The sequence below is a fragment of the Oreochromis niloticus genome, linkage group LG10, assembly GCF_001858045.2.
Source record: "Oreochromis niloticus isolate F11D_XX linkage group LG10, O_niloticus_UMD_NMBU, whole genome shotgun sequence".
NCBI classification, from domain to species: Eukaryota; Metazoa; Chordata; class Actinopteri; order Cichliformes; family Cichlidae; genus Oreochromis; species Oreochromis niloticus.
In genome coordinates, this window is record NC_031975.2 from 27,242,878 (window position 1) to 27,269,810 (window position 26,933).

Sequence of the window (26,933 nt, forward strand, 5' to 3'; positions counted from 1 at the left end):
AGCAAAGCACAGCAGACCACCTTGGATAACTGACTGGACTCTAGGGGACAATCCTAATTGAAAGACATCCTCCCTAAGCTCTCCTTGCTGTTCCAGCATCTGGTAAATATTACAAAACACAAGACACTTTACCAGCAAACGTGTGCTGCAATGGGATCTCTATTATACTCACCTAAATTCAGCAGAGAACAACGATCAGTCATCAGTTTGCTCGGCTATCGTTTCACTTATTTATCAAGTTCTTTAGGAAGCAGTGAAACAGTTTTTAAATACACCACGGCAAACATTAAAAATGCTGTTTTCATCTTACTGAACACAAGTGGTTTTGTTTTGTGACTTTAAAAGCATAAAATTACAATTCAAACTGGCCCACCTGACATCATGTGGCCCAGGTAAAAAATATCAACTGGGCTAAAGCCGGATTATTTTTTTCATGTCACAGAGGGAGGATATCTCTAATAACATCATCTGAGGTCTACAGCTCTGCCTGTATCAAATGAAGACCACATGCTGCTTGAGAGGGGCAACCAATCAGAAGACAGAGCTGGCATCATGCAACTTTGAATCGTGCATATCTATTCCAGTAGAATCCAACAATAAGACTGTCAACTTGGAAATAAGCATAACAAGTCCACTGTTAGTGAACATTTTCCAATTTAACCAAATAAATATGACTTGACTATGACAGATTTCTTTAAAAAAAACAAGATAAGGACAAACATGTGTTTCTGTTAGAGGAGTTAACTTGTGGAATAGTTATGACAGTGATTTAAAAAGGTGTAGTTTATTTTCCTTGTTTAAAAACATGTTTAAACCTAGAGTATTATAAAAATATATAAATCAAGAATGAAAAAAGCAAGAATAATAATACTGAAACTCTTGGTTGTTTTGCTTTGATTATTGTTATGAAATTTAATGTATTTACTTATCTAAGGTTGAAGGTTTTTTGGTTTTGTTTTGTTTTTTGTTTGTTTGTTTGTTTTGTTTTACTCTTTTGCTTCAAGCCCTGTGTACATGAGCTGCATGCTAAACGATCTTTAGTTAAAAGGGTTGGCATAATAAGCATGTGCTTCAGCCAATACCTTTTGATTAGCCTTGTCTCGTGCTTTCTTGCTTTGTGGTAGATCTTTATTCTGTATTCATTGAGATATTTGAATGCTAATCAAATAAAGAAAGAAAGAAAGAAAAATAACCGTTTTTTAAAATTCTGTAATATTTAGTTTTACAATTTTATAACTTTAAAAATTGTATTCTGTTTGAGAAGATTGTGTGTTTGTGTGTGTGTATGTAATGTCAGTTTCCTCTAAGCTGTGATTAGAGACAGTTGTCCAACCCATTTCTACATAACTTAGTTGCAAATGCCCACAGGGGTCTGGGTTTGTGGAGCAATGAGGCGAGTTTACTTTGCGTGCGAGTCCACGAAAAATGCTCAACTATTACCCTCTCTAGCTGCCTTTGAATAATGTAAGCAAATACTTTTTGCCAGATGTGTGTCTTTATAAATGCACAAGCGTATACATTTGAAAATAACACATGACTTGAATCTCTATCACATCATTTTTTATTTAACATCTGGTCGATGCTGTGGCAGAGAGCAGCTGATGGAAGTGGGAATCTGGCATAACTGTTACTCCCTCCTCTGTATCATCCTGCCAGTTCTCTCTCTCAAAAAAAAGTCATGTGAAAGAGGGCTTTAGTGGTTTGGTGTTAATAGCGGCTCAAAATGTGCAATAAGCCCCGGGGTTGATTTAACCTTACCACCCTGGAATTGTTTCACTCTGACACTGTAAATTCACCAGTAATTCCTCCCTTCTCCTCCCCCTTCCTCCTCTCATCAGCAGCGGGTGAGCTGTAGTTGGCACACAACCCGGGGACGTCCACCTCTCTGTGAGACGCTCTTCTTCATTCTTCGTCCTCGCTGTTCTCGCTCCTCGTTCACTGTTCGTGACTCCACTCTAGACATTCATCTCTGTCGCTTTGTGACACAAGAAGCATCATTTTTGTATTTTAGTGACAGAACCACCTCCCACCCCTGTATATCCGCAGTTTCACAAAGAGCTGATTTGTTCTACAGGCTATAAGTGGGTGTTTGCCACCAGTGTTAGTGGATCTGCATCTGTGGAAGCTTAAAATGAGTACAGGAAAATGAAGAAGAAGAAGAAAGATGTGCAATATCAGAGTCAGACTCTTGTTATATCATGAGAGTTGTTTTTCTTTGACTATTGTACTCTTAACATAATTAGTTTCTGCTCTAAATATTTTAGTACCTTGACCTGGGCAACAAAGAGATGCTAATAAAAAAAGCCCTTGGGACACATTGGTTGAACTGATAAATATGCAGCAGTGTTCATGTTTGTTGTGATAGTTACTTTGCAATCTGATCATAAAATCATCCTGTTTATAGTTTGTTGCTAGACGGCGTTCCTGTTAAGGACTGGAGAAACACGCACCTGCTGCAGGGTCAGATCCATGCTGAGAACTCAACGTTCATAACCATCAATCAGTCATAGTCAGCAAATTACTCATGTCCCCCCAAAATAACCACAACGACTATCGAAACACAATCACTGGCAATCATTACTGTGTGGAACGAGGGGCAAATAAAAAGTTTCATGAAAACTTGCCTCAACTTTTTTATGTTGTCCTGTTCCTGAACTTCTGCCAGTGCACTTTTGCACCACTTGCAGTATTCTGCATTATGATGCATGCTGGATCTCTGCCATTGTGTCGAAATGTGAGCTATTTAGCCTGAGCATAATTTTGGGTAAGAAAGCAAAGCTGCAGCAATGGGGCAGGTTGCCCCAAAGCTGAGGTCGTTATCACAGATGTGACGGTTCGACCCTCTAAAGATGAAAAAAAAAAAATGCTTCTGCTTTCACTCTTGACCTAATGAGATGGCTTCGGGCTTGGACACTGCGGTCTCTGCTAGTGGCATGTGCTGTTTGGTCTCTGGGTCATAGCAGGAGACCCAACTCTCATCACCGGTAATGATCCTCGACATGAAGGTTGTGTCAGTTTGACACAGAAGTTGATGTTTGCTTTCAGCACAAGTTTGAAGTCCATGGCGAAATCACGCAATCACGAGAGTGGTGAGAACAGGACTTCTACAGAGTTGTCTAAACACGGCAGCAGAGCTGGAAGCACCTCTGTGCTGCCTGAGGGGGAGACCTTCAAGGGGATTGGAGCTAAACTTAAGCTATTTAAGAATCTGCGATGATGACTTCTCCTTTTGCTCTGATAGACCTGCCTGTTTTCAGTTTGCATAGTTTCTATTATCGGTTCTAAAAGTGTTACATTTCTATCTGGACCAGAAGGATCATCACTCTCACTCTTTGATATGAATAAAAATCTATTTATAAGATACTCTCCTTTTTCAAGGTGACCACATTAGATCCTGACATCTGGAAATAGTAAATGTTGCCTGATCATAATCGTTTTTTAAGTTTAGGCTTTGTTCACTAGATTCATGAGGTTTAGTGGAAATGAGATTGTCTCAAGTTTGATTTTAAGTAAACTGTGTCTATTTATGTCATTGAACAATGTCAGCAATCCTTGATAGACTAATTGGAAGCACTCTAAATTCCACTGATGTGAAAACTTTTTAAATTGATCAAGCCTGACTGGTCTCATTGTGCAATTTGTTACAGATCATTTTTTTCCTTTTAGTTTGAAAACACAAGCAGGGAAGTATTTTTCGCGATGGCCATGAAATTCCACAACAGCTAAAATAGTAAAATGACAAGAATGCCAGTTTCCTTTTAGCATTTACATGATGGGTGCGCTTAGCGACTGCAACTGAACGCCATTACAATAAACAATTCGACCAAGTGAGGAGAGAGTAGAGGTTGCAAATTCTTCCATGCAGCCTGGTTCACCCTGGTTGTAAATTTTACAGGGCAAAGTCATATCTATTTCTGCAACGCAGCGAAACACATCTGGGTACAAGATGCATGCTAATCCCAAATATCAAGGGGCCCAGAGATATTAAGCGAACCTTATGTTGCAACAGATGTGAAGCACACAAAGTCATAACTGCTGCTCAAGTATATTTATTGGAGCTTTAGATGCAGAACTGTTGCAATTATGTAAATATATAACAGATAACCAAGAGCTGTTATTAGAAGCACAAAGCCTCAGGAGTTGTCAGTGTAGAGCTCCTTCTTATGTCTTAAAATATTTTTAAAAGCATATTTTCTGTATTGTAAGAGAAAACATTAGCTAACATTGTACTGGTGGAACAGCTTAACGTTTGTAAAGGGCTGATGACCTTCGCTCCTATGAATATGCAAACATTCTAAGAAAAAAGCTTTGAGCAATTCTTAGACATTTACTGCTCCATGCAGTCTGCTGTATTATGTGCCATGAACAATACGGTTTATTACTGGCAAAACAGCGGATTTCAATACACTAAACAACTGCACGAAAACCACAAGAGAGTTAAGTACAAAGGCAGGTGTAGCTGGATGCTCTCAGCACTGCCAGGCTGATTAATTTCTCTTTGTTTCCATAATCTGTTTTTAACACTCAATAATTGCCACCTTTCAAAAGGCAAAAGGAAGAGTCCAGATTAGAGGAGTAATAGACACTTGGACTTGTCGGCTCTGAACAATCAGTAAGTCGCTGCAGACGGTGTAGGTGTTGATTGGATGTATGTGCAATGGCAAGCTGTCTGTGTGCTGAATGCTCTGCACACATTGTATACTGAAACTAGACCTGCTGAAGAATGAATGTGCGCTGATTAAAAGGAAAACTAATATAAAAAAATAAAATATTAAAAATTAAGTCAGGTGTGCAATTTACACTGACATTTTATTGTAAGAATCAGGAAGCAGAAAGTGAATGGCTATTAGACATTTCAGAAGAAATATGTAAAAATCTTGTACTGTACGGTTACTTGCTACTCTTAAATGACTAATCCTGCAAAAAATCGCTAAAAACACAGGAAATGTACAGTAATGTCACATTTTATATAAATACAACTGAATACTGTAACTGATTAGCATTCTGAAGTGTAAATTATTCTATTCTATACATTCTCTTCCTGTTTAAATAAATCACTGCAGTCCCGACTGTAACAGCCGATATTTTAGTGTTACTCAACAGTAACAAACTGAAACATCTGTTTTGTGTGCCAGTACTTACAAATAGGTATGCAGTATTTACAAAAATATCTAGAGTATAATTTATTTCTCATTTGCAATATAACAGACTGTCTCTTATTTACCAAAATTGTGTTTTTTCTACTGTACTTAGATTTTAGTGGTAGTAGAAATGAGTCCCTGTTATTCACAACCTTATATAAGCATGTTGCAGCACTAACACATTGTCAGAGTTATATTGTAAAAGGGTACTGAGCTTTTAAAGAAACCAACCAGTGTATTATTCTGGTTCTATGGAAGCCACACAATGGCTAATGTAATAGTTCACACTGAATTTGGCTCATAATATCAGACCTAGTGATGGTTTTACTACAAAAATATTTTGTAACTGCATAATATGTGTTATATTTCAAAGGCTTAAGGCAGAAACCTACACGAACACTTTAACTAAATAATACTGAGTAAAATAAAATGAATGTGAATTTTTAAAAATGACATCTATATGAATTTCTCATTACTCACCATGGCCAGAGGGATGATGGCCTGAATGTCCCGCTGCACCACCGTCAGTTCTGTCACGACCTTCTCTGAATCAGGCGGTGGGTTTTGTCCCTTGTAATCAATGTTCCAGTTGATCCTTCTGGTTACCGAGAGGCTGGTGAAGTTCTCCATCTCAAAGTCCAGCTGCATCACCTCGACATTGCCCACCACATCCCTGCCAGACCGCATGGAGACAACCATCAAACAGAGCCCAGTGTAAATGTCAAACACTGCTCATAGCAACATATTCATCAAAACACAGGAGAGTGTACATAAGCAGAAATTCTGGCAGTATATTTGTTTTCAGTGATGAAATAGTTGACTAGGTAGTGCTTAATTATTAAAAATGTCATTTAGTGTGTGGTTGACACACTGCTTTTAATTTATTTTTAACGCTGTCCCCGAGTTACCCTCGAGTTGAAACGAAGAAATAATGCATTCATTAAGACTTCAGCGTGTGAAACACTGCAGCCAAGAGCTTTAGAGCTGAATAGATACTTCTCAGATGGCGCAGTTTCAGTATTTGTTCTTCACTCAAAGCGATTCTACATTTACATATCTTAAAGTAGAACTTTTTGTAGACCTTCAATAGAACACCATATACAAGTTCTGCATATAATCATATACATAAGCAGGTGATCACCTCCAAAATAAGGCCGTAGCTTTTTCTGTCTTGAATAGAAAGGAGCTGAAGATTGATCACAGTTTTGTGGTTGGATCAGTGAATCAATGGCCACAAAGCTGCCCTGGACAAGACCTCTGATTAAAATCTTGGCTCTAGGATTTGGTTTTTGCTCTAGTCAAATCAATGTCACACATTCAGCAGAGCTCAGAGGAGTTGTCAGGCACAGTCGATGATGACAACGCCCTGTCGCCACTTTTCATTCAGTCGGCGGGATCATAAACAGCTCCTTCACTGTCTTCATCAGATTTCCTGACAGATACAAGGTAGACAACAATGCTATAGAATCTTAAAGGTCATAGCCAGGGGCAGACTGAAACAAGAGTTTAGATTGGGTCATTATTCCACCCCGCTCTGCTCATGCAAACTAGCAGAATGCTAATATTGCTGGCTCACTCTGCTGTCTGTTTAGAGATATCCAGATATCAGGTTTTTATTTTTACTTGGCAAGCAAATTACAATGTAAAATGTAGTATTTATAACAGCAATAATTTGACAAAATGATATAAAAATGTATATTTTCAAATGTCCGACATGGCTGTTGGTGACCAGGAATACACCGATTACAGCAAAAAAAACACATGTAGAAAAGCTGTCATATAAAATAATCAGGATACACTTTTAAAACAGAGAGAGAGATACTTTCATATGTTTTTATATCAAAACATCAAGCACAGGTATCCAAAAACTTCAATTCAATTTCATTTATACAGCGCCAAATCACAACAGCAGTTGCCTCAAGGTGCTTTATATTGTAAGGTAGAGTCTACAATAATAGATACAGAGGAAAAACCCAACAATCATATGACCCCCTATGAGCAAGCACTTTGGTGACAGTGGGAAAGAAAAACTCCCTTTTAACAGGAAGAAACCTCCGGCAGAACCAGGCTCAGGGAGGGGCGGGGCCATCTGCTGCGACCGGTTGGGGAGAGAGAAGACACACACAGAGAGAGAACTTCACACACATTCACATGAAACTGATCCTGAGCTCACACAGTGTTTTAGCTGCTGTTCTGGATCGACCCGGTTCCTGACTGGCACTTATTTTTCAGTATTTAACTGCATCTCCTTTTAATTTTCTCCCTTTCTCAACCAGCATTACTTAATTCATTGTCCGCCTTGCAGAGAGAAAGGGAGGATGCTGCATGTTGTTGCTGTTGTGTGAATTTATTTGTGTTTTTATGCTAACTGTTTTGTTTTTCTTACTAACTTCAAGTTTAGGTTTAAGAAACACGCACTCAGTCACCAATTTCTTTGGTTTCTTGGAAAATTAAAGCACTTTCTAAATGTAACATTTCACACACGACACCAGTATTTCTCGAGGTCTCACACTGGAACTTAACACATATTCCAGCCATCAGCAGACAGCGTGCTGAAATTTTCTCATTTTAACTAATGATATGGTTACATTTTGAAAAATAAGGAACTATCTTAAAGGCAGGGAACAACATAATTGCCATGTACTGTAATCACAGTGTACAGTTAAAGAAAAAACCTGATATTAGATTTTGAAAAATGTTCCTATATCCTTCCACTTATATAAGAGTGTCAAAGGGGTCATTATTGAGAAATAATAGTTTTCTAATGGTTTTCCTACTCACTTTATTAAGTTATCATATACAACGACTTATTCAGGGATTGACTTTAAATGAAACAGAGAGAAGGGTCTTGTCAATAACCAATCACTGCTCCCTAATCTCGCCAGCTTTCTCCTTCTATCCTAAGGTCTGAGTGTTGAGTCTGTGCAAGGAGATTGCAAATTCTGTTCTGCCTCTCACTTTGGAATAGACGTCATTAAACGGGCTGCAGATTTGCTTCTAACCGATCAATCGCTATTGGTAGGTAACCTGATTGTTCTCATGGCCATGCACACAAACTATCTGAACACCATCACCCTTTGTGCCTCCATCTACCAGAAACTTTTGCTTAGCTTTTTACTATCACAACCATGCCAACGATTCAAGAACCACAGCGGCCTTCTTATTATGAAAATTCTGCTTGTTGGGCTTGTAATCCTCAGGTTCAACAAGCCTAACATTAAACAATCTCACTGGTGGTGAAGAGGCAAATTAATTCTCTTTCCAGCTGCTGCGAGAATCATCCCACCCAAGCCTCACCTTTAGCGAAAAGTGAAGCAGTAGCTATCTGTCCTTCACAAAAAGCAGAAAGCTCCCAGCATTCAGTCTGAGAGGCTTTTAATGAAAGCTGGATCAAACTCCATGTACAACCATCCGCCCACAAAAGGTTCCTCTCAGGAACACCGAGATGAGATCTCAGCCTATTTGTCTCGACATCACTCACTGAAAACAAACACCTCCGTCTGTCTGTGACACACTCAAACTGTCATCAATACGGCCCACTAGAGTGAGTGCAGGTACAGCCGCTCAATACTATGTTGCCTGCCACCATGCTGGAGGGAAGGAAAATGATGTTCACAATACAGTGGTTTAGGTTAGAGGGCATACTTTTTTTTATGAGAGTGAACTGCAAAATGTGAAACTGTAACTGAGAGCTGCAGAAGAAAAGCTCGGATTTTTTGACTCAAAGAGCTGTAGATTCACTTGACATTATGACATTAGTTTTTAGATCTGAATCAAAAGAGCAGATTTGAGGAATTATAGCACTGCTATCTGTTACCACATGGCTTAACATGGCCTCTCTGCTTCTTTACATTGCTGTTATCTGCATCGTGACTCCACAGAACAACTCCAGAGTGTGAGCTTCATGTTTCACTTTAGATCTTTGTCTTGCCAGTTAATGCTTCTCATTTTCTGCTTGGCTTTATTATAGACAGAAAAATAATCTTAAAAGCAAAGAAATGCACAGTGGTCTGGTGTTCAGCTCAGTCAAATCACAGCCAAGAAGGTCTGGTTCAAATCCACGGGCCACCTGGGGTGTTTCTGTGTGGAGTTTGCAGGTTCTCCCTGTGCCTGCATGGCTTCTCTCCGGGTCCTCTGGCTTCTTCCCACAGTCCAAGCACATACACGTTAGGTTAACTGCTGATTTGAAATTGCCCATAGGTGTGAAAGTAAGTGTGAATGTCTCTATGTGTTGGCCCTGTGATAGACTGTGGACCTGTCCAGGGTCCACCCCGCTTCTCACCCAGTGGCACCTGAATGACCCTGAATTAGATAAGTGGAAGAAAATCAATGAACAGATGTCAGCTCTCGTGTGTTTTGGTACACATTTTTTACCACAATTGGCGTCATCCGATGAATGTCCCTGTGTCCATTAGCTACTTTTCTGGAGTAAATCCTGCACGGCAGACAACCCACTCATGTGACTTTTTCTCCTGTTTACAATTTAGGCTAAAATTTTCCGATGGTTCACTTTGAAATGTCAGTGCTGTCACTGTCCTGCATTGATGCCCTGATTTCCCATTGCTGTAACGCGTGCACCACAACAACATACACCTAATTATATTAGCCCTAATTAATTCTCCTGCTGAACTAAATCAAACAAGACTCGTCCAACTGACTGTGTATGTGTAGTGTACCTCATTAGATAACACTTTTTAACAATTTTAATTGGGATCTAAATCAGTGTGTGTGTTTTTCACCGAGGCCATTCTGTGGAGGAACATAACATTTATATTTTAGCAGACAAACTCCTGCTGTAGACGATCACAAATACCTGCGAATCATAGTTAAACTTTAATTTGAGTCTTAAACTTTAAAAAGTATGTAATTACATTACATTTATTCTGGCTGACTTTATATAGAAACAAAACGACATGTCCACACATTTCCCATATTCATTATTACATTACAACATGGTCTGAATGGTTTAAACCTGTTACAGTCTTTATGAAACAAAACTTTTAAAGGTTTTCAAGAGATTGAGCAGAGATGACTCAATTTTTTGCAAGCATACTGTCTTGTTTCTGAAATTATACACAATACATACAACATTTAAATGTCCTTTATAGATGAGGTTGTATTAATCAGTTCTGTGAGCACCGAGATGATTTTCTCCACCATCGTTGGTATGTCTGGTTTTTTTTTAAATATCTGTAATGGGTTTTTTAATGTTGCTTTTACTATCCAGCCAGGAAGTACTGATGAGTTACAGGTCTGTTTACTAATGTACAGTGTACCAATTAAAAAAAGACTAATAAATAAATACATAAAAAAGGAAAAATGAGAAACTAATAGTAATAATAGTTACACTAATAATTAAGCTAGTTGTTTTTCTAGTTTTTAAACCAGCATCTATACAAAACAAAAGCTAAAGGCATAAAAAAAATATTAATGTGGTATTATGTTATATGTTATAAGTGCTTAATTCATCATTTATACATCACTCCTCCTCCTTAGTGCGTCATTTATAAATACAGGTATGTTTATCCATCTGTTAATGTTACACCATGTACAGCTATCACTGACACTACATCACTGCTAGTAAGAATCTTAATAGTAATCACAAAAACATGGTCATAATAATATCTGTATTATTAATGGAATACTAAGGAGGAGTAATGCTGTATAAATGATGACTTAAGCACTTACTAATGCCTTAATGATGCTTAATAGTGTAAAATTATTATAAAGTGCTACCAAATTATTTAAGACATTACATTTCGTGATTTGCAGCCTCATCCAGGATATTAAGTACCACAACTTTGTGATTGATTTTCGGGAAGTGGATTAACAGTCCACAATGCAGCTGTACAAAAAGCAGACTGTGATGAAGAAGTGAAACTACATAGTGCTGGAGCTTCCATACAGCGACTCCTTGAAGATGTTAAACCATGAGGAAAGAAAGCCCGGGTGGACTTTTTGGATCCATGGACACCTCCCCTTCTTAAAGCTATCATGCAATTATTCATGATGACTCACTTGAGTTACTGATGGAGTAACAAAACTCAACACAAAGGCATTTTTAAATATTAGTGGGCGGTGAAATCTTAAATGTGTGATTTCACACCAAAGGGCTAAACGAAGGGAGAAACCATGGCTCAAGAAAGTCTGGCCTCGTCTCCATTAACTTAATGATGTTCTGTGTGTATAGCACAAAGTATATATTTTAAAAGCTGCAGCTTGGGGCTTTTTCAGAGCTCAGGGGGATTTGGGTTCTTTGATCAAAGGTCTGTTTGAACTGATTAACAGGGAGTGTTCATTGGATCAAAGCGCTGCAAGGCAGGGTTACAAAAGCAGGAGAACAAAAACGATGAACAAAGAGTTGAAAATGGTTCATGCTTAAGTCTGTGGTACTACAGCCCTTAAGTATGACTTTTTGAACATTTAAAACAAAGTCAAAGTTTGCTTAAAATTTAAAACAACGCTTCAACATGTGCTGTTTGACTAGGAATGACAGGTTTCGGGTGGAAAAACATGCCTTCAACAAGCTAAAACACGTTTGCGTAATCCAGTTTCTTTAAAGTATTTCTATTAAATGACTTTTTTAAAGCCCTAATGCTCACATACACCAACAAACGGCTAAAGTTTGGGGCCTTAAAAACTCTTAAAACTGAGTCACTATCTGCTGCTTTTCCCCACATTTCAGGAAAAAGCACTTTTCTGGATCATAAAACATGCCAACAAAGTAAACCGTGCATTGTGTTCATTGAAAGAGTCTTACTTGAGTGTGGAAACAGTTTGTGTACACAGGCCAACAGAGGACATCTTTTGTGCTAAGAAACACATTTTCTCTCCTTTGCAGAGTCAAAAACGGGCAAACATCAGTGACGACGAAGCAGCTTTGCAAAACACTGTACTCGTCTGTCCTCCTGAAGCCTTTGTTAAGAGTCAATATTGGCATTTAAAAATGTTCTCCGAGTCTTTTCCCTGCTTCTCTTGTTTAACCCTGAATTATTAAACTGAACTAAGAAACATCTTATTAAATGACAGAGGCATTGCCACAGTGTTTTCAAGAACATTATTCATTTGAAACCCATTGACCGCGATCAATAATGCATCGGTTCATGTGGCGTTATCAACGAGCTGCTGTTAGAACGGGACCGTTCCAGATGGAGGGTTACAGACAAAGAAATATGTTGAATAATTCCAGCGCCGGCTGAAGTGCGAGCTGATGAGGACAGCTAAAGAATAATAAAGAGCGGAGAGTGATGAAGAGATCAACAACGCGCCCTGAAGGGAAAACATTGTCACCCCATTTCCTCAGTTTCAGGTAATTTTGAGTAAACAAAACCAGATGTTCAAACAGAATTGGTGCTCAGATGTGTTCGCCAATGAGATGCAAAATGATGCTGCTGTGTGTATGCTTGTGTTTTTAGCAGAGTGTGTGTTTGTGCATGTGTCTGACTGAGACTGGTAACTTGCTTAGTGGTAACCAAAAAAACAAAACAAAGCATATGAACGAGAACAATTATTGAACTTAGAAAACAGAATAGATTTCTCCCTATTACCACATTTAATTGGGTGATTAGGGAAAGAACTGTCTTGAGTATTCATGTATTTTTGGGCTCATTACTGTAAAGTCTTTGAGTTTTAGGCTTCTGCACACTGAGTCTTGCTTAAAATGTAAGAGGGAAATTTTCACCTACCTTCATGATTTAGCTCAAAGAAGAAAAAAGAGGAAGGAGCAGACTTCCTTTAGTCATAACAGAATAGAATAAAAATGAATCCTTAAAGAAATGTGGGCGTGATAAGTCATTCCCAAAAGACACCATTAAAATACATGTAACCAGGTTGCATGGCAACATTTGTCAGTTTGTTTTTGTCAGAATGAAAGAAGTAATGCCAATTTAGTTGTATTTTTGCAACTTAAAATTTAATACATCCATTTACTTTAGAGTAGTCAATACTAAATTAAATGAGAAAATGCTTTTTATTGTCCCACTGATAGACATCTTTTACTAGTTTGGGTTAATTGACCCAAGTTCAGCACAGCTGCAAATTAAGACATAATTTAGACCAGTGTTTCCCAGCCACTGTGTTGCAGCACATAGGTGTGCCGTGAGAAATGATCATGTGTGCTGTGGAAGTTTATCTGGTTCCACCTGATTGGTACTCTAAGCGATCAGCGTGAGTAACAGGCAGAACAATTGCATTCTCTTCCAGTAGAGGGCAGTACAACTACCTGCTCTAATTAAATGGGTTGCCAACTGTCAGTAAAACAAGAAAATGAAGAAGAAATGCAGCACATAATAGATAAATATTTAAAAAGAAAAATTTGTCAATCTGACCTGGGTCCTGGAGAAAATTCCGACCCAGATGAAGGCCCTAGCTAATTCCGCTATGCCTGGTGCGCAGGGAAAAATTATCAATATGTTTTTTGTGACATTTTTGTTTGGTGGTGTACAGTGTGATTTTTCTAATGTGAAATATGTGCCGTGGCTCCAAAAGGTTGGGAACACTGATTTAGACCACTGTAATAATGGTTATTAGATCTCATTCATCTACTTTCTTGATCACTTGTTGTAGGGAGCTATGGCGAATCTCTGCTGTCACAGGGTACAAGTGGTCCAACCTATGGCACTATGATGGACACAGGATGTGACAACCACTCACATTCACGGCCAACTCAGAATCACTAGATTAGGCTCCGCTTAGACAGACATAGAGATGAGTCACCATCTATCTACAAAGCGATGGTTTCCACCAATGGTTGGCGAGTGGTTGCTGGAGGTTGATGGCTGCCACCACATGAAACTGGCCCCAGAGAGGGTGCTACACCATATATCCTCCTTGCCACTTTGTCTGCAACCAATCGACATTTACTCTCTAAGCTGTCATGAAACTTTTCACAGTCAATGCAGCAACCAGCCAGTGAGGAATCACAAGGAGAGTTTTGGTGCAGCATCTTCTGCTTATTTGAATGAAATTCACGCTAATGACTATCAGTAACCTCCAGTAGCTATTCCCCAGCTGGTTGCAGAATACATACTTTTCCCTAGTGACTGCCGATTACCTGTGGGTCACTGACTGGTCCATCTAAGCCTCTGTCACTGTGGCCTAACATGCATGTCTTTGGACTGCTGGAGGAAACAAGAGCATAAAGAGAAAGCTAACTCAGACCCAGGGGAAACATGCCAACTCCAGCAGACAGACAGGCTGATTATCAGGGCTGAATCCCAAATCTTTGTCCTCCTAGATTAAGAGCAATCACTGTCATACAAAATGCTATTTCTGTCTCAAGTATAGATAGAACGACTTATGTATTCAAATTTCCTGAACTGCCCCATGTTCTGTATGACTCATGCTGCCCAGTAGTAACATAAAAGAAAAAAAAAAAAGCCAAAGCGGCTTTGCCACATTTGTGAAAATGGCAAACAAGCCAATAGTTTGACAAATATATATAAATATATATATTTAGATATTTTTACTCAAATGGCTTTGATTGACTTGAGAGTTATTTTTTTTTAACTCTTTGATCATTTTTAAAGACACATAAAATAAAATGTATTCTTATATCTATGAAATGACTTTAGGAATACAAATAATTTGCCAGTGTCACAAAGGACATCATAAATAAAGCATATCAGTAATTTCGAGTTCAATTTAGTGTTCAAACTGTCTGGAAACACCATCGTAAAAAATGACAACCCCAAATATAAGCAATGTAAATGAATTTCACAACAGTTTTCAACATGGCGTGGGTGCCTTTTATATAAAACGGATTTCAAGCTCATGTTCAATCGATTTTATGGGAATGAGGCATGAATCCCCGACTCCACTGCTTGACTTTAGAGGCTCATTGTTTGGTGGTTTTGCTCTAGGTGGCCACTCAATTGACTTGGTTTTTGAGAAAATGCAGTGTGACACACTGTTTTTCTGTCCATGCTTGACCCCCTACTGGACATTTCCCACATGGTGACAGGGTGGCAAAGACTACATGACACGGGTCACTAAATATAGCAAGGACGGCTGTCGCTAAGGAGGCGCTAAGAAGTAAACAAGAGAGAAATGGTGGACCTCTTTCTCAGGTGAGGTTATTCTCTGTTTTCTTCCTTGCTGCTCTTTTCCTCCTCCCAACCATCAGGACTCCGCAGGGATGCCAATATATAGACCAGCAGTTGCTAATGTCTCTAGCCAAGCTCCCAGTCCTTCAGGTCTTAATAAATTGAACCCATCACATATTGTGATTTATAGTTGCTAATTTTTAGTTGCTTTCCGTCAGTGGATCAAGCTCGCAGGCTGGGGAAACTGCACTCTTGTAAAAACCCATAATGAATGTTCACTGTTCACCTGTTTACAGGGTGTGTTCACCCAACGTTAATAGCAATTAAACATATTTGTGGATTTACTCAGATTTTTTGCTTTTATTTTTTAGCAATAAAACAATAATGAGGCAAATAGATTTTTAGGTTTATTTGAAAGCATTTCTCCCGGACAGTTTTTAAAGATTACTACTCTTTTACTCTGTAAAACTCAGAATCTCTACTGCCAGTGCATTCCATTAGAACCATAACACCAAAGAAATAATCGTTTAAAAAATGACGATGACCTTCCTTCCTTTCATTTTCCTTTCATCGGGCTAAGAAGGATATTCTAGATCTTCTCCTCAGCAACATTTTCCTAGAGCCTCTCCTGGGGAATCCTGAGACACTCCCAGGGAGGATGATATAGTCCCTTCAGTGCATTCTGGGTCTACCCTGGCACCTATGTGGGATCCTAATCACATGTCCAAACTGCCTCAGCTAGTGCCTTTTGGTACACTGTCTTCACTGTGAACGGCTATCCAACAGATACATTTCAATTACCACCCAGAGCTCATGATGACTTATGATGGGGGGTTTTGAGTCCATTTCAAAGGACTGAAAAATTGGCCAATGTGACTGCTTTTGATGTTGCTCTTCTAATTATCTGTTATTGTATATGATTCGGATCTTTGTTCACTTGCCTGTAACAAATTTCAGTTGTATTATTTTCCTCTTATTTTGTTATATATTTGGTCTGGATCAGAGTCAATGATGGATGCACGGAGAGCCGGGTGGGTTGCTGGGTGTGGAGAGAAGTGGGGGGAGAGCTAATCTGAATGAGTAAAAGGTGAAATCTGGAGCAGGGTACCCAGGCCTGAGGAGCAGAGCTGATGAGGCAGAGGGCTGCAGATTGGGGAGGAACAGCATGGACGCTGAATGAGGTCTGGTGGAAGAGGGGGCGGATGACATCATAAACTCTCACTGTTCTACTTTCACAATGATTGATCTATTAAAACGTGCTTGTTATTTTGTTGTCGCCTCCTGTGGTTTAAAATGCAGCCACCGACTGGTTCAGTCTGGCTCACAGCAAGCTCTCTGTTTTTAATACTTCCTTTATATTAGCGTAACTAATAGGCCTGCCACACCTTATGTAAAATTCATTTTTAACGTTTTCATAATGTTCTTCATCTGCAATAATTGAATTATTCAGATGTGTTAGTTATTATATTGTTTGCTGTATCCTTTATTAGTGGATGCTAAAATAACTTTTACCTTTCTGAACTGTAATGAAATCATTTGTAAAACTAATAAAAGCCCTAAAACTTAATCTCACATATTTCTATTGTCAAATACTGTTTATAATAAAAATGGTCCGAGGAAAGTTAACAACTTAATTTCTTTAAGAAATGATTTCTTCTCTGTCTTTGCTTCTGTTCTTGCAGGGCGGGGTCAGAATGATCCCCCAGCAGTTTTGTAATGTTTGGGGCTCTGGTGTTAAAACATTAATCTAATTGAAACCTCTTAATTTCAGCTCAGTTCCCCTCTCCCTACCAACCTGATCTAGTGCAATCCCTGCATTACTGCTGGCCTGTACACACCAATCCACCTGACAACCTGACGTTCCGTTTTATCATCGCTTATGAACAAGATCCTGTTGAGCTTTTTAATTATAGCATTTCATTGACTGGAGTATCAAATTTCAGCTTAATTACTTATTACCTCTGTTGTACTGAGACAGAGGAACACACCGCACAGGCACTAAAACAAACCAGCAAATCCTCTTTGCAGGGCCTCATTTCATACTGTAGTTTGAATTGTTTTCGGTAAATCGAACCTTTAAGTGCGTGGAAGAAAAGCAAAGTTATCGGAGCATCCCGTACACGGTTCACCTCCATTTACCGGTCAAATCAATTAGGCTGTTCCTAAACGCATGCTAACGAATGCATTAAGCTGTATGCAATTTAGACTGCATTAAGCTTGCAAATCTCTTTGCAGCTCTACTTTATTTACCAAGTTTCATTTACGATAGAATCTGGCCACACAGAGTCCATTACTATCCCGTCAGACACCACAGGACCACGACTGGGTGGTGTTTTTACTCTTTTGAGGAGCCTGAGGTGTAATTACTGCTCTCAGACAAGATCTCATCTCAAAGGTATTTTAATGCCAGCAGTCACAATCATCTACCTCATCTCTCCACGTAAACTAAATTGACGGCAGATGTAGTGAGACTAAGCAGATAATATCTTCATTCATTTAACTTTGGCCTATAAGGCAGAGGGTGCTTTAGTCACTGGGACAATGGTGTGTTTTATCTTCTGTCTGAGGATATGCTTTTAGAAGCTGCCTTTCATCAGGTAACTATGACTGATTAGTCAAAGGAAAATAGATCTTTTGTCCATAGTTAAGCAAGACAAATATCACCGTCTCTGTGTAGCTGGAGCAGGAGCAGAAATCAACAGCTGCAGCGGCAGTAGTTGGTTAGACAGACCCAGTGTGTTTAGGCCCAGGGCTGTTGACTTACCCCTGCTTGACTGCTTTGTTCTTGTTCACATCGATGGTGGTGATGGAATGCTTAGCGCCAGACTGCACCTCCCATTCAACCTTCCACTGGGGGCTCTTCGAGTTGGTTTGGAGCAGGTTTACCCCCTTTTTAGCTTTGACCCTGCAGGAAATGGCGAGAGAGAAAAAATAATGGAAGAGGTCAATTTTATTAAGGGGAATGATTTATGTGCAAGGTCAGAGGTGGATACCCTCTCTGTGCTACAGGCCTCCTCCCTGGATTGCGTCATGGCAAAAGCAATTCCACAGATGAATCAATAACAAAGATGAATGAAGATGACAGTGCAATGATACATGAGAGCAGAAAGGTAGGAGCACTTCAGGTCAGAGTGCTCACTTACACTCTCTGCAAAATCTGATCTACAAAGCTTTTTACTGAACCCACTGGATATTCATTTCGAATTAACACCTGAAAGCCACAAACTTCAGTTCACATGCTTTTTGCGAAAGTTCATACACACCATTGAGCTTTTACTGAACTGCATTTCACATTAAAACAAAATAATCCACCTTTAAAATTCCTAAAAACACAATGTTATGATTGAGTCTCATGTGCAATCCTCCTTCCTTAGCCCTTAGCTCTTCAGGGAGAACGCGCTTTATAGGTAGGTCAAGGTTACCAGCAGAACACGAGTCCTTGAGCTGATTTTTTATTTATTTATTTTGGCTTGTTTGTTGCTCCAGGACACTGCAGCAAGGAAGAATGTTTGAACCTGGAAACCACTCATACTCCCTGCTGCCTCTTAATATTTCAGGTATTCACATTAAAAAGGCCAGACCCTAAAGTGTACTGAGCTGAGTGTTGTGAACACTGCAGTGTTTTACTGCCCCCCTGTTAGGCTTTAAAATGAATTCAGATATTTTTCACGACTATTTATAATATTTACACGTACATGTACAACAGTTCACTTGATAAATATTGTAGAACTTTACATAGTTCTGTAAATAAAACCATTCTCTCCCCCATCTCCAAAACTATTCTACATAATAACCCAAGGGCCAAAGAAGTAATAACAGTAAATGTAATGCACATACTGTATGTGTGCATCTTCCAAACATCTACATCCGCAAGCCTACTCATCCACACATACAGGCATGTACGCATGGCTGCACCAACCAATCTGCACGTGCATGCACTTCTATATACATTCATAACGCTGCATTGTCTGCAGAGATTTTACACACAGTGAACCAGATGTGCATAGGGTATAGATGCATACAAAACAAGACTATGCAAATGCATAAAGCTGTAGCATGCTGCAGCTATACAAAAACATGCCCCCAACATCTGCTCAAGGATAATGCGTGCCAGCCTGAGCAACTAAAAGTGGCAAAAGGAGAAAAAAAGGGATGAGAGACGAAATAGTTAATGCAGTAAACACATAAATAGCTACATAAATGGGTAGAACTCTTGAATTTCATGGTATAGTAAAGCTACAATAACATGCAACATTTTTTTCCCTTTCCTCCAATAAAATGTTGTGATTTGAAGTATACATAGGTGCTGCAGTATTTAAATTTAGTTCATAAATATTTGAAGTAATATGATTTCAGTTGCAGCAGCAGATTTATGCTTTAACCTGTTTAATGCTGAAAGATGATCCGTGATAAGAAAAAAAACAGTGAGTGGGTCTGTGCAGTCAGGATTGCTTTTAAATGACAACATGCTCTTTCAGGATGGTCCGTGGCCCTGGAGTTAGAGCAGTCTGCACACTAATTGGAAGGTATTTTGATGGTTTAATCTGCAGCTCCCCTGGTCTGCATGTCCAAGTGTCTTTAGGCAACAACGGGAACACAAAATTGCTCCTGATGCATCCATTGGTGTGTTTTTTTCCCCAAGATTTGATCCTTGTTTTGGTTTAACTGATAGCCTTTCTTTTTTTTGTAATCTTTCCATTTTTCTACTGTCTCATGTGTTTCCTTGTTTTTCTCTCCCTCTGTTTGCATGCCGTCCTGATTTCCTGTTCTTACTCACTTCTTTAAGTGCTTTCTCTTGTGGGACTCCTGTGGTTTCACTTCCTGTCTTTGTCTCCCCAAATTACAACTAATTTGTATAGCCTATAGTGTCACCTGTCTCAAATCAGGCCTGTATATAAGACAGGACAAAATGCAGCTGTACATCTGCACTTTAAGGTTAAAGGTCACTCTTTTGAGGATGCCAGTGTTCACATTTTGGACAGAAGACAGATGGTTTGAAAGAGGAGTGAAAGAGGAGTGAAAGAGGCCGTCTATGTCCACTGTGAACATCTTGCAGCAGAGGGGATGGCTTACAATACCAACTGTCTGCACCTACAATCCACTTTTGAGATCCCTTCCCAGGCTCCTCAACCCCCACTCACATCTTGCATCAGGTGACCTCAATAAATCACATTGGGTGGAGCAAGGTCTCACAGTGGTTCCACTCAAAACCACTGGTGATAATGACCCACGCTTTTTTCACACCTTAGCTCATGTGATGAGCCACATGATTAATAATATAAGGTACAGCCCCCACCAGGACTCTCCACCATTTGGCTTTAAAACTGAAGAAGCCTCTTGGATGAGCGAAACATCTTTATGAAACTTAAAGAAGTCACTTTGTTTCTAAGCTCCTGAGACCTTTTTATAGTCATACTTTACCCATCAGTTGTTGAGAGCACCTGGTTTCTCGTGGTATTGGTAACTTTTTTGGACGACATTTTTATATTTTCTAGTGAGTTGTTACGAAATACCACTGTCTGATAGCAGACCTCTTTAAATTTACCAATATATTTCATGAAAGTGTTTACAGAGAGAATTTTTTAGTTGTTTTTTCTTTTTAAAGAAGCTTTTGTCTTCCCAGTTATTGTGATTTCTGGTTATTTGACCACAGAGCCATGCCCCAAATGATGTAACATGGAAAAAAATCCAGAGCTCATTCTTAGACAAATACAGCCACTACAGATTATTGATCTGATGGTTTCATTTTCATGAAACACAAGACAGAAGTGAATTATTAATGCTTTTGGCTTTTGCTTCTGTGCTTTATGTCTTCTAGACTATTTATTACTATGTTAGTCTACTTTGAAAATGTGCCTGCAGATGCTCGGAAACTACTTTGTATTCTGTGAAAAAGAATAAATAACAATGATCTAATATTATTATGTAGTTTTAGGAGGTTGTCCCTCTGCTTTGGGCTATGTTAACGCCTATTGCTGCTCTCCTGTTAAAATAAAATTCTGGCGATCTTTATGATTGTTCCCATGTTTACAGAAACATAGCGTTGTTTTTCTCTTCCCATCATGACATCACTCGAGTTCCACTCTGACAAACATCTTTTTCCGGACTGACTCCATGAAAGCATTACCCAAATCATATTTTTCTCCCAAGTGTCTCATTTCCATTTGAAAGTTTGAGGCCCTGCAACATCTATCAGATCATTGCATCTATTTCTCTGACAGATAAAAATTCAGAAGTCCCGCTGAGGTATTTCCATTTGCTTCACCAACCTGCGTTCATTGCATCGACCACTCATCCATGATTTGTGAAAGCAACTGACTTCCAGCTGTAGTTGTTCCTCCCTCTTTAACCAGAATAGGCACAAAGCCAATACAGAAAATGTCTTTCTTCTTATAGTATTAAACTAATTACAGTGATTATCTTTTATCTTTAATGGTTTTAAATACATAAAAGGTATTTAAATGTTTGAACTAACTTCATAAAATCCAACTGTGGGCCAATCTCAAAGCTCTTAGACTCCCATGTCAAAATCTCCAACTGCAGAGCACAAAGAAACATGTTTGCAGACTTGTACAAATAGTTCTGTTCATTATATCCAGTTTCCCGCTCATGATGACTGTGTGTGTTTGTTTTTTTAAAACTCTTTAAACTATATTGATGCTTCAAGTTATGCATGATTACAGGTTTTGACTGCTTTGACTAACGTGTCGGCACAGGCAGCCTTTGTCAGGAGCGATCTGCTAGGCATTCACTAAGGCCTTATTCACACACTTCCGACCTGTCAGTGACCATCTGGGAACCACCAGTCACAAGGGAAAATGTGTATTCCCAGCGACAGGCGGGTCACTGGGGGAAAATGGAGATCACTGACCAGTCTCTACATCTGTGTAACGGGACTTTAGCAATTATTTTCCCAGCGGCTGCCGTTAACCTCCAGGAACCACTCACAACCGTATGGGGAATACTCCCTTTTCCCTCAAGAACAGTGGTTCCCAGGTGGTTGATGACCAGTCTCCCAGCTTGTATGACTGGGGCCTTATTGATCTCACATCATCCCCTTGACTGGTGATGGACAAAATGACTTTTAATGTCACCTGGTTTGTGGTCACATGTCTACAAAGACCCATGATGGGGTTGTATTGAATACCCTATAGTGATTGCACTGTTGGCTAGCAAGCTGCAGTGGTTGCCAGCAGTTTTAGAAAGATACAAACTACTGCCACCACTCTGCAAACACTGAAGCTTTTGTGATCTTACAAAACTCTTACAAAATCTTTCATACGACCATTTTCTGGTTCGCATTCTCTGTGGTTAAGTTTGGTTTGACCGAGGTACAAAAAGGTAATAGGGTGAGGCTTTTTCCAGGACTTCTTAATTTGCAACACTTTGCCTGAGATCACCCTTTTTTGTACAATCCAGGCTCTGCTTCAAACTACAGACTGCATGTCCTTGTTTTTCACACGCACGCCTCCACAGAAGCCAAGGTCAGGCCTATCCAAAAACAGGGGCCTGGGAGCTGCTTTGGAAGGAAACGAACCACCAATTCAGGCATTCTGGCAGTTGTAGCATTTTGCTCCACTGAGAAACAGCGACATACACTATCCTCTTTCTCTGTTTGCACTTGTTGTATAGATCACCAGCTTTAAAAAATAACTGCATCTTTCCAATATGGCCAGGTTGGGTTCCCAGTCATGGAAATTTGCTTTAAATGAAGCGAAAAATTGTGAAAGAAAAGTGACTGTCAGGCCTCAAAATGTGGTCATTTGAAAGAATTTTGAGGACTTTCCCAACACCGTGTCTGTCATTATCACCAACGGACAATCACGCCCCCCCAGAATGTGGTTATATAGACACACCAAGTAAATAACAATATTTTTCAAATGAATAATTAAACTGGACGTCCAGTTCATAAGCAGGATTGCAGCTACAGCACCACAAGGAAGATCTTATATCTTCACCAGCATGAACTGCACACAGTGATCATTTCTTAATTACACTTTTAATTTTGTTTTTTTTTTACCTAAAAGATTGATGTCCCTGACATTAAAAAGGTGCCTGAACGTCCATTTAAAATACAGGCATGATGTATGAAGTTTAAAGCAAATATCCTGAGCATGAATATTGTCCTTAAGCATGTAGCAGTGTCTGTGACAGACTAATTTTAAGGTCCACTTAAAAGCTTGCTCAGAGCTTTCAACTGTATTGGTTTTTATCAGCAAACAAGACTGACTGAGACGAGCCCGACTGGATGTGGCCTATTGCATGATCACCTATTATCACGCGGCATGGCTTTCTGCACGTCAGCAGGTCCAATAACTGATAACATCTAAGGGTGAAAGCTGGGAGAAAGCTAGTAAGTAGATCTTAAGTCAAGATTATATAAAGTATATATTTGAAAAATGTATCTTGAAAAAAATGATACTTTACTTTTTTTGTGTTGGCACTGTTTATTGTGAGTGCCTGTGTGTGGGAAGGGTTGTATAAAGAATAATGATTCCCGAGCATGGGAGCCGCAATATTGACAAATGCTGTAATTACTGAACTACAAGAAAGCGCTGTATTAATTCTTGCATCAAAGATGGTGTATTTTACACTCTGTTTCAAAACAATGTTTCTTGCTATTGCAGCTCATATTTTGTTCTTTCATCAAATCTCACACATTAGAGAAAATACAGTAATTATCAGACACGGTGCGTCAAGGGGAGATGAAACAGAAATATGTAACGTTTAAGAAACCATCCTGATCGGGTGTGTTGCCTTTGATGTGAGCTGAAACGGGGGAACGTAATACCCTCTGACGCTCTCTAAACGAGGTGACCCAGTTGCTACTTGATTAGCGGAGCTAGTAAAAATACTGATCATAAAGGACGATAATTACACATTATTGTACCGCAGAACCATTTCCAGCGCATTTCCTGGTAAGGATGCAACCCTGACGTGTAATATTCGTATTTGTATTCATGACCTACACTCACCAACAGCGTATAAAAGCCAGTACATATTAATCACCTTATGAGAAAGCCTGCATATTGTGCTGCATCGATGTTTTTCATCAGACAGTCCTTTTCACAGACTTTGCTTCATTTTTGCACCACAAATGAGAGGGGATGAAGCACTACCCACGGGAGCACCACATGAATCAGGCTCCCTGTGGAACGGTGTTAATGCTGATTAATGAAAGAGCATTACAAATGGAAAAGCTGCAAGGCAGTAACCGGCAATAACGCACGCCCAAATTCTCAGAATCTGCGTGAGCCCTGCTGCTGCTCCTACACAGGGAAAGTGGAGAGGCAGTGTGAGCCACTTCAGTTAAGACAGAGCTATTACTTACTCATTCCACACAGATGCCTTCTGCCATGGCAACACCTATTAGACTTCGAGTTGGCTGACGGACTGCTAAACAGGAGAGCTTTTGGTAAACACATTCCAAGCTGGATTTCTGAGCTGCCTGTAAGATCTCCTTGGAGTTATCAAATCTGACTTGTGTTCGGGGGTATAGTGAGCATATTGAAGACTGAAATGACCACAACACATAGATACCACAATAACTAAGCAGGGGCTTTGCAGTGTACTTTCACATAGTGTAGATATGTAACATTTATAGCACTGTAACCTAAGTACTAACGTAAGACATGACGGGAAAAAACATGATGTGGTGTGTTCAGAGATTTTGGACTACTTTTCCTCCAACAAGCCATCTTTCAGACTAAAGGAAAGAAAAATTTGTAGTACATTTGCATATTTAAATGTACTACTGCTACTTTCGGTTGCTCCCTTGTCATGAGGTGTCGTTACGGCTCTGCATGTGTGATTTGGCAACTTTATGACAGATGCCCGTCCTGATACAACTCCGAAGGGAGTTTGTGTCTCCGGCTGGAATAATACCAGCAACATTTGTTGGCCAATCGGATGTGTTGACCACTATGGCACTGGAGACACCTGCATATGTGTAAAAATAAAAATGTATTTAACCTCCTGAGAGTTGAGCTCTTGTATGGGATGCATTTTTAATTTCTCCTAGCCATTTGGGATTAGCTGGACCCCTGACGTGGAGGTTAACACATTTGCCATGCACACAAAAGACCCCCGATTTGATTCCAGGAGGCGGCACAAACCGAGCCTCAGGCTGGGTGTGCTGCTAGTGACAATCCCAGATAAACGGAGTACATTCGGGATTAGCTGGATCAAGAAAGTGGTACTTTTATCTTTTTTTTAAAAACTATGTCCTCACATGAGGACTTATTTCACAGCATACCTAAATAAAATCACCATTGTTTAACAAAGTATAAAACACTTTATTGAGCATAAAGAAGTACAAAGTGCAGAAAAGCCCAAATGCGTTGTTCCAATATGAGAACACAGCGTTTAAATATTTTGTGGAATCTGAAAAGGCATTTTCAGACATTTTTTCTTCTCTAATTCATGTAGTGATTAAAAAAATGACTCTAATATGTCAAAAAACAGAAAGACAGAAGAATTTTGAATGTGGATTTAGCCGATATCAAGACATCTGTTTTGGTGATGTATGTAAATTAGCATGTATTTATAATTTGCATATTTAAACACAAAATTTCTATTATCATTCTGTTTCTGTAGATGTTCATGGATTCATCGGTATCTGTGTAGTTCATCTTGTTCATGATTAAAAGGCACTGCAAATACAAATTTATCCTCCTCATTATTTTGTACTTCTTTGCAGCTTGCTTTGCATTGCATCAATTGTGTGCTTAAGAGTTTTGGAGGCCCATGTCTTCATGACCCATTTATGACCCTCGCTGCAGAAATCATGTCAACTTCCTTACTACACACTGCAATTTATTCAAACTGGCTGATGTTAATAAATAAAATATGCAAACCAGGATTAAATCATAGTTCGCAAGTCTTTAATTTTTCTTTAATGGCCCTCTTAAAGAGTATTTATTGAAGACATTTGAACAAAATGTCCCCACGGGCAGAGAAGTCACAAAAGTGGAATTTCTTCTACAGCATAATGAGACGGATTGTAAGAAAAATGCATTTTTAGGCGCTCTTTAAATCTCTACAGTGACATCCAATTTTAATGGAGGAGCCTAGAGATCAGCCTACTTGAATCTGACTGTTCTGTGTGAAAAGGGTCATTCAGCACAAATCAGACAAAGGAAGTTGTGTGGCTACAGCAGGGATGTGCAAACATGATAAAATTCTTCCTATCGATGAGATATGGCACAAAAACATATACCAACACGTGTCATCGAGAGTTAATGTGCTTAAAAGGCTGCTGGTGTGTGGGTGTACATGGAAAACAACAGACTTCTGTGCTTTGAAATGCACAGTGAGACATATGCCTTAATGATAACACAGACTTGAAAGATGCCTACTTTTAATCGCTATAACAACCCACATGCTGAGCAATATGTTCAGTACCACATTTTTCCCCCTGTAGTATTGACCTACATACATTTCAAATCATCAGGATATGTAGTGACGGCGATTTTAAAGAATTGGATTAAATGTGGGATGGAATCAATTCATATTTTGCTACTCATTGTTTCCTTTGTTGTTTGATACCTAGCATAAAATAAGCAGCATTAGCATAGTGGCAGACTAAGCTAAGACTGTGACAAGAGCCTACAATATCCTACTGTAGCTTTGCAGCTGCTAGGTCTCATTGAACTCATGTTATGTTAAACAGTGACAATTTCACACAGCAATAAAAGGTATAAATGTATAACTACGGATCGCCATGTACAATATTAGCCAGAGCTAATCA

The 26,933-nt window shown here is 39.3% G+C and overlaps 1 protein-coding gene across 3 annotated transcripts in view; it reads right to left on the reverse strand.

Moving 5' to 3' along the window:
• Positions 1-26,933, reverse strand: part of tmem132e (transmembrane protein 132E) — a 427,585-nt gene that overhangs the window by 50,950 nt on the left and 349,702 nt on the right. For all 3 annotated transcript variants that reach the window (XM_013276475.3, XM_005458245.4, XM_019363885.2), the window contains 2 exons: positions 17,949-18,089; positions 5,622-5,814 (listed from right to left, as the gene is read on the reverse strand). In XM_013276475.3, coding sequence (XP_013131929.1) covers positions 5,622-5,814; positions 17,949-18,089 — 334 coding nt within the window. The remainder of the gene's footprint in view (positions 1-5,621; positions 5,815-17,948; positions 18,090-26,933) is intronic.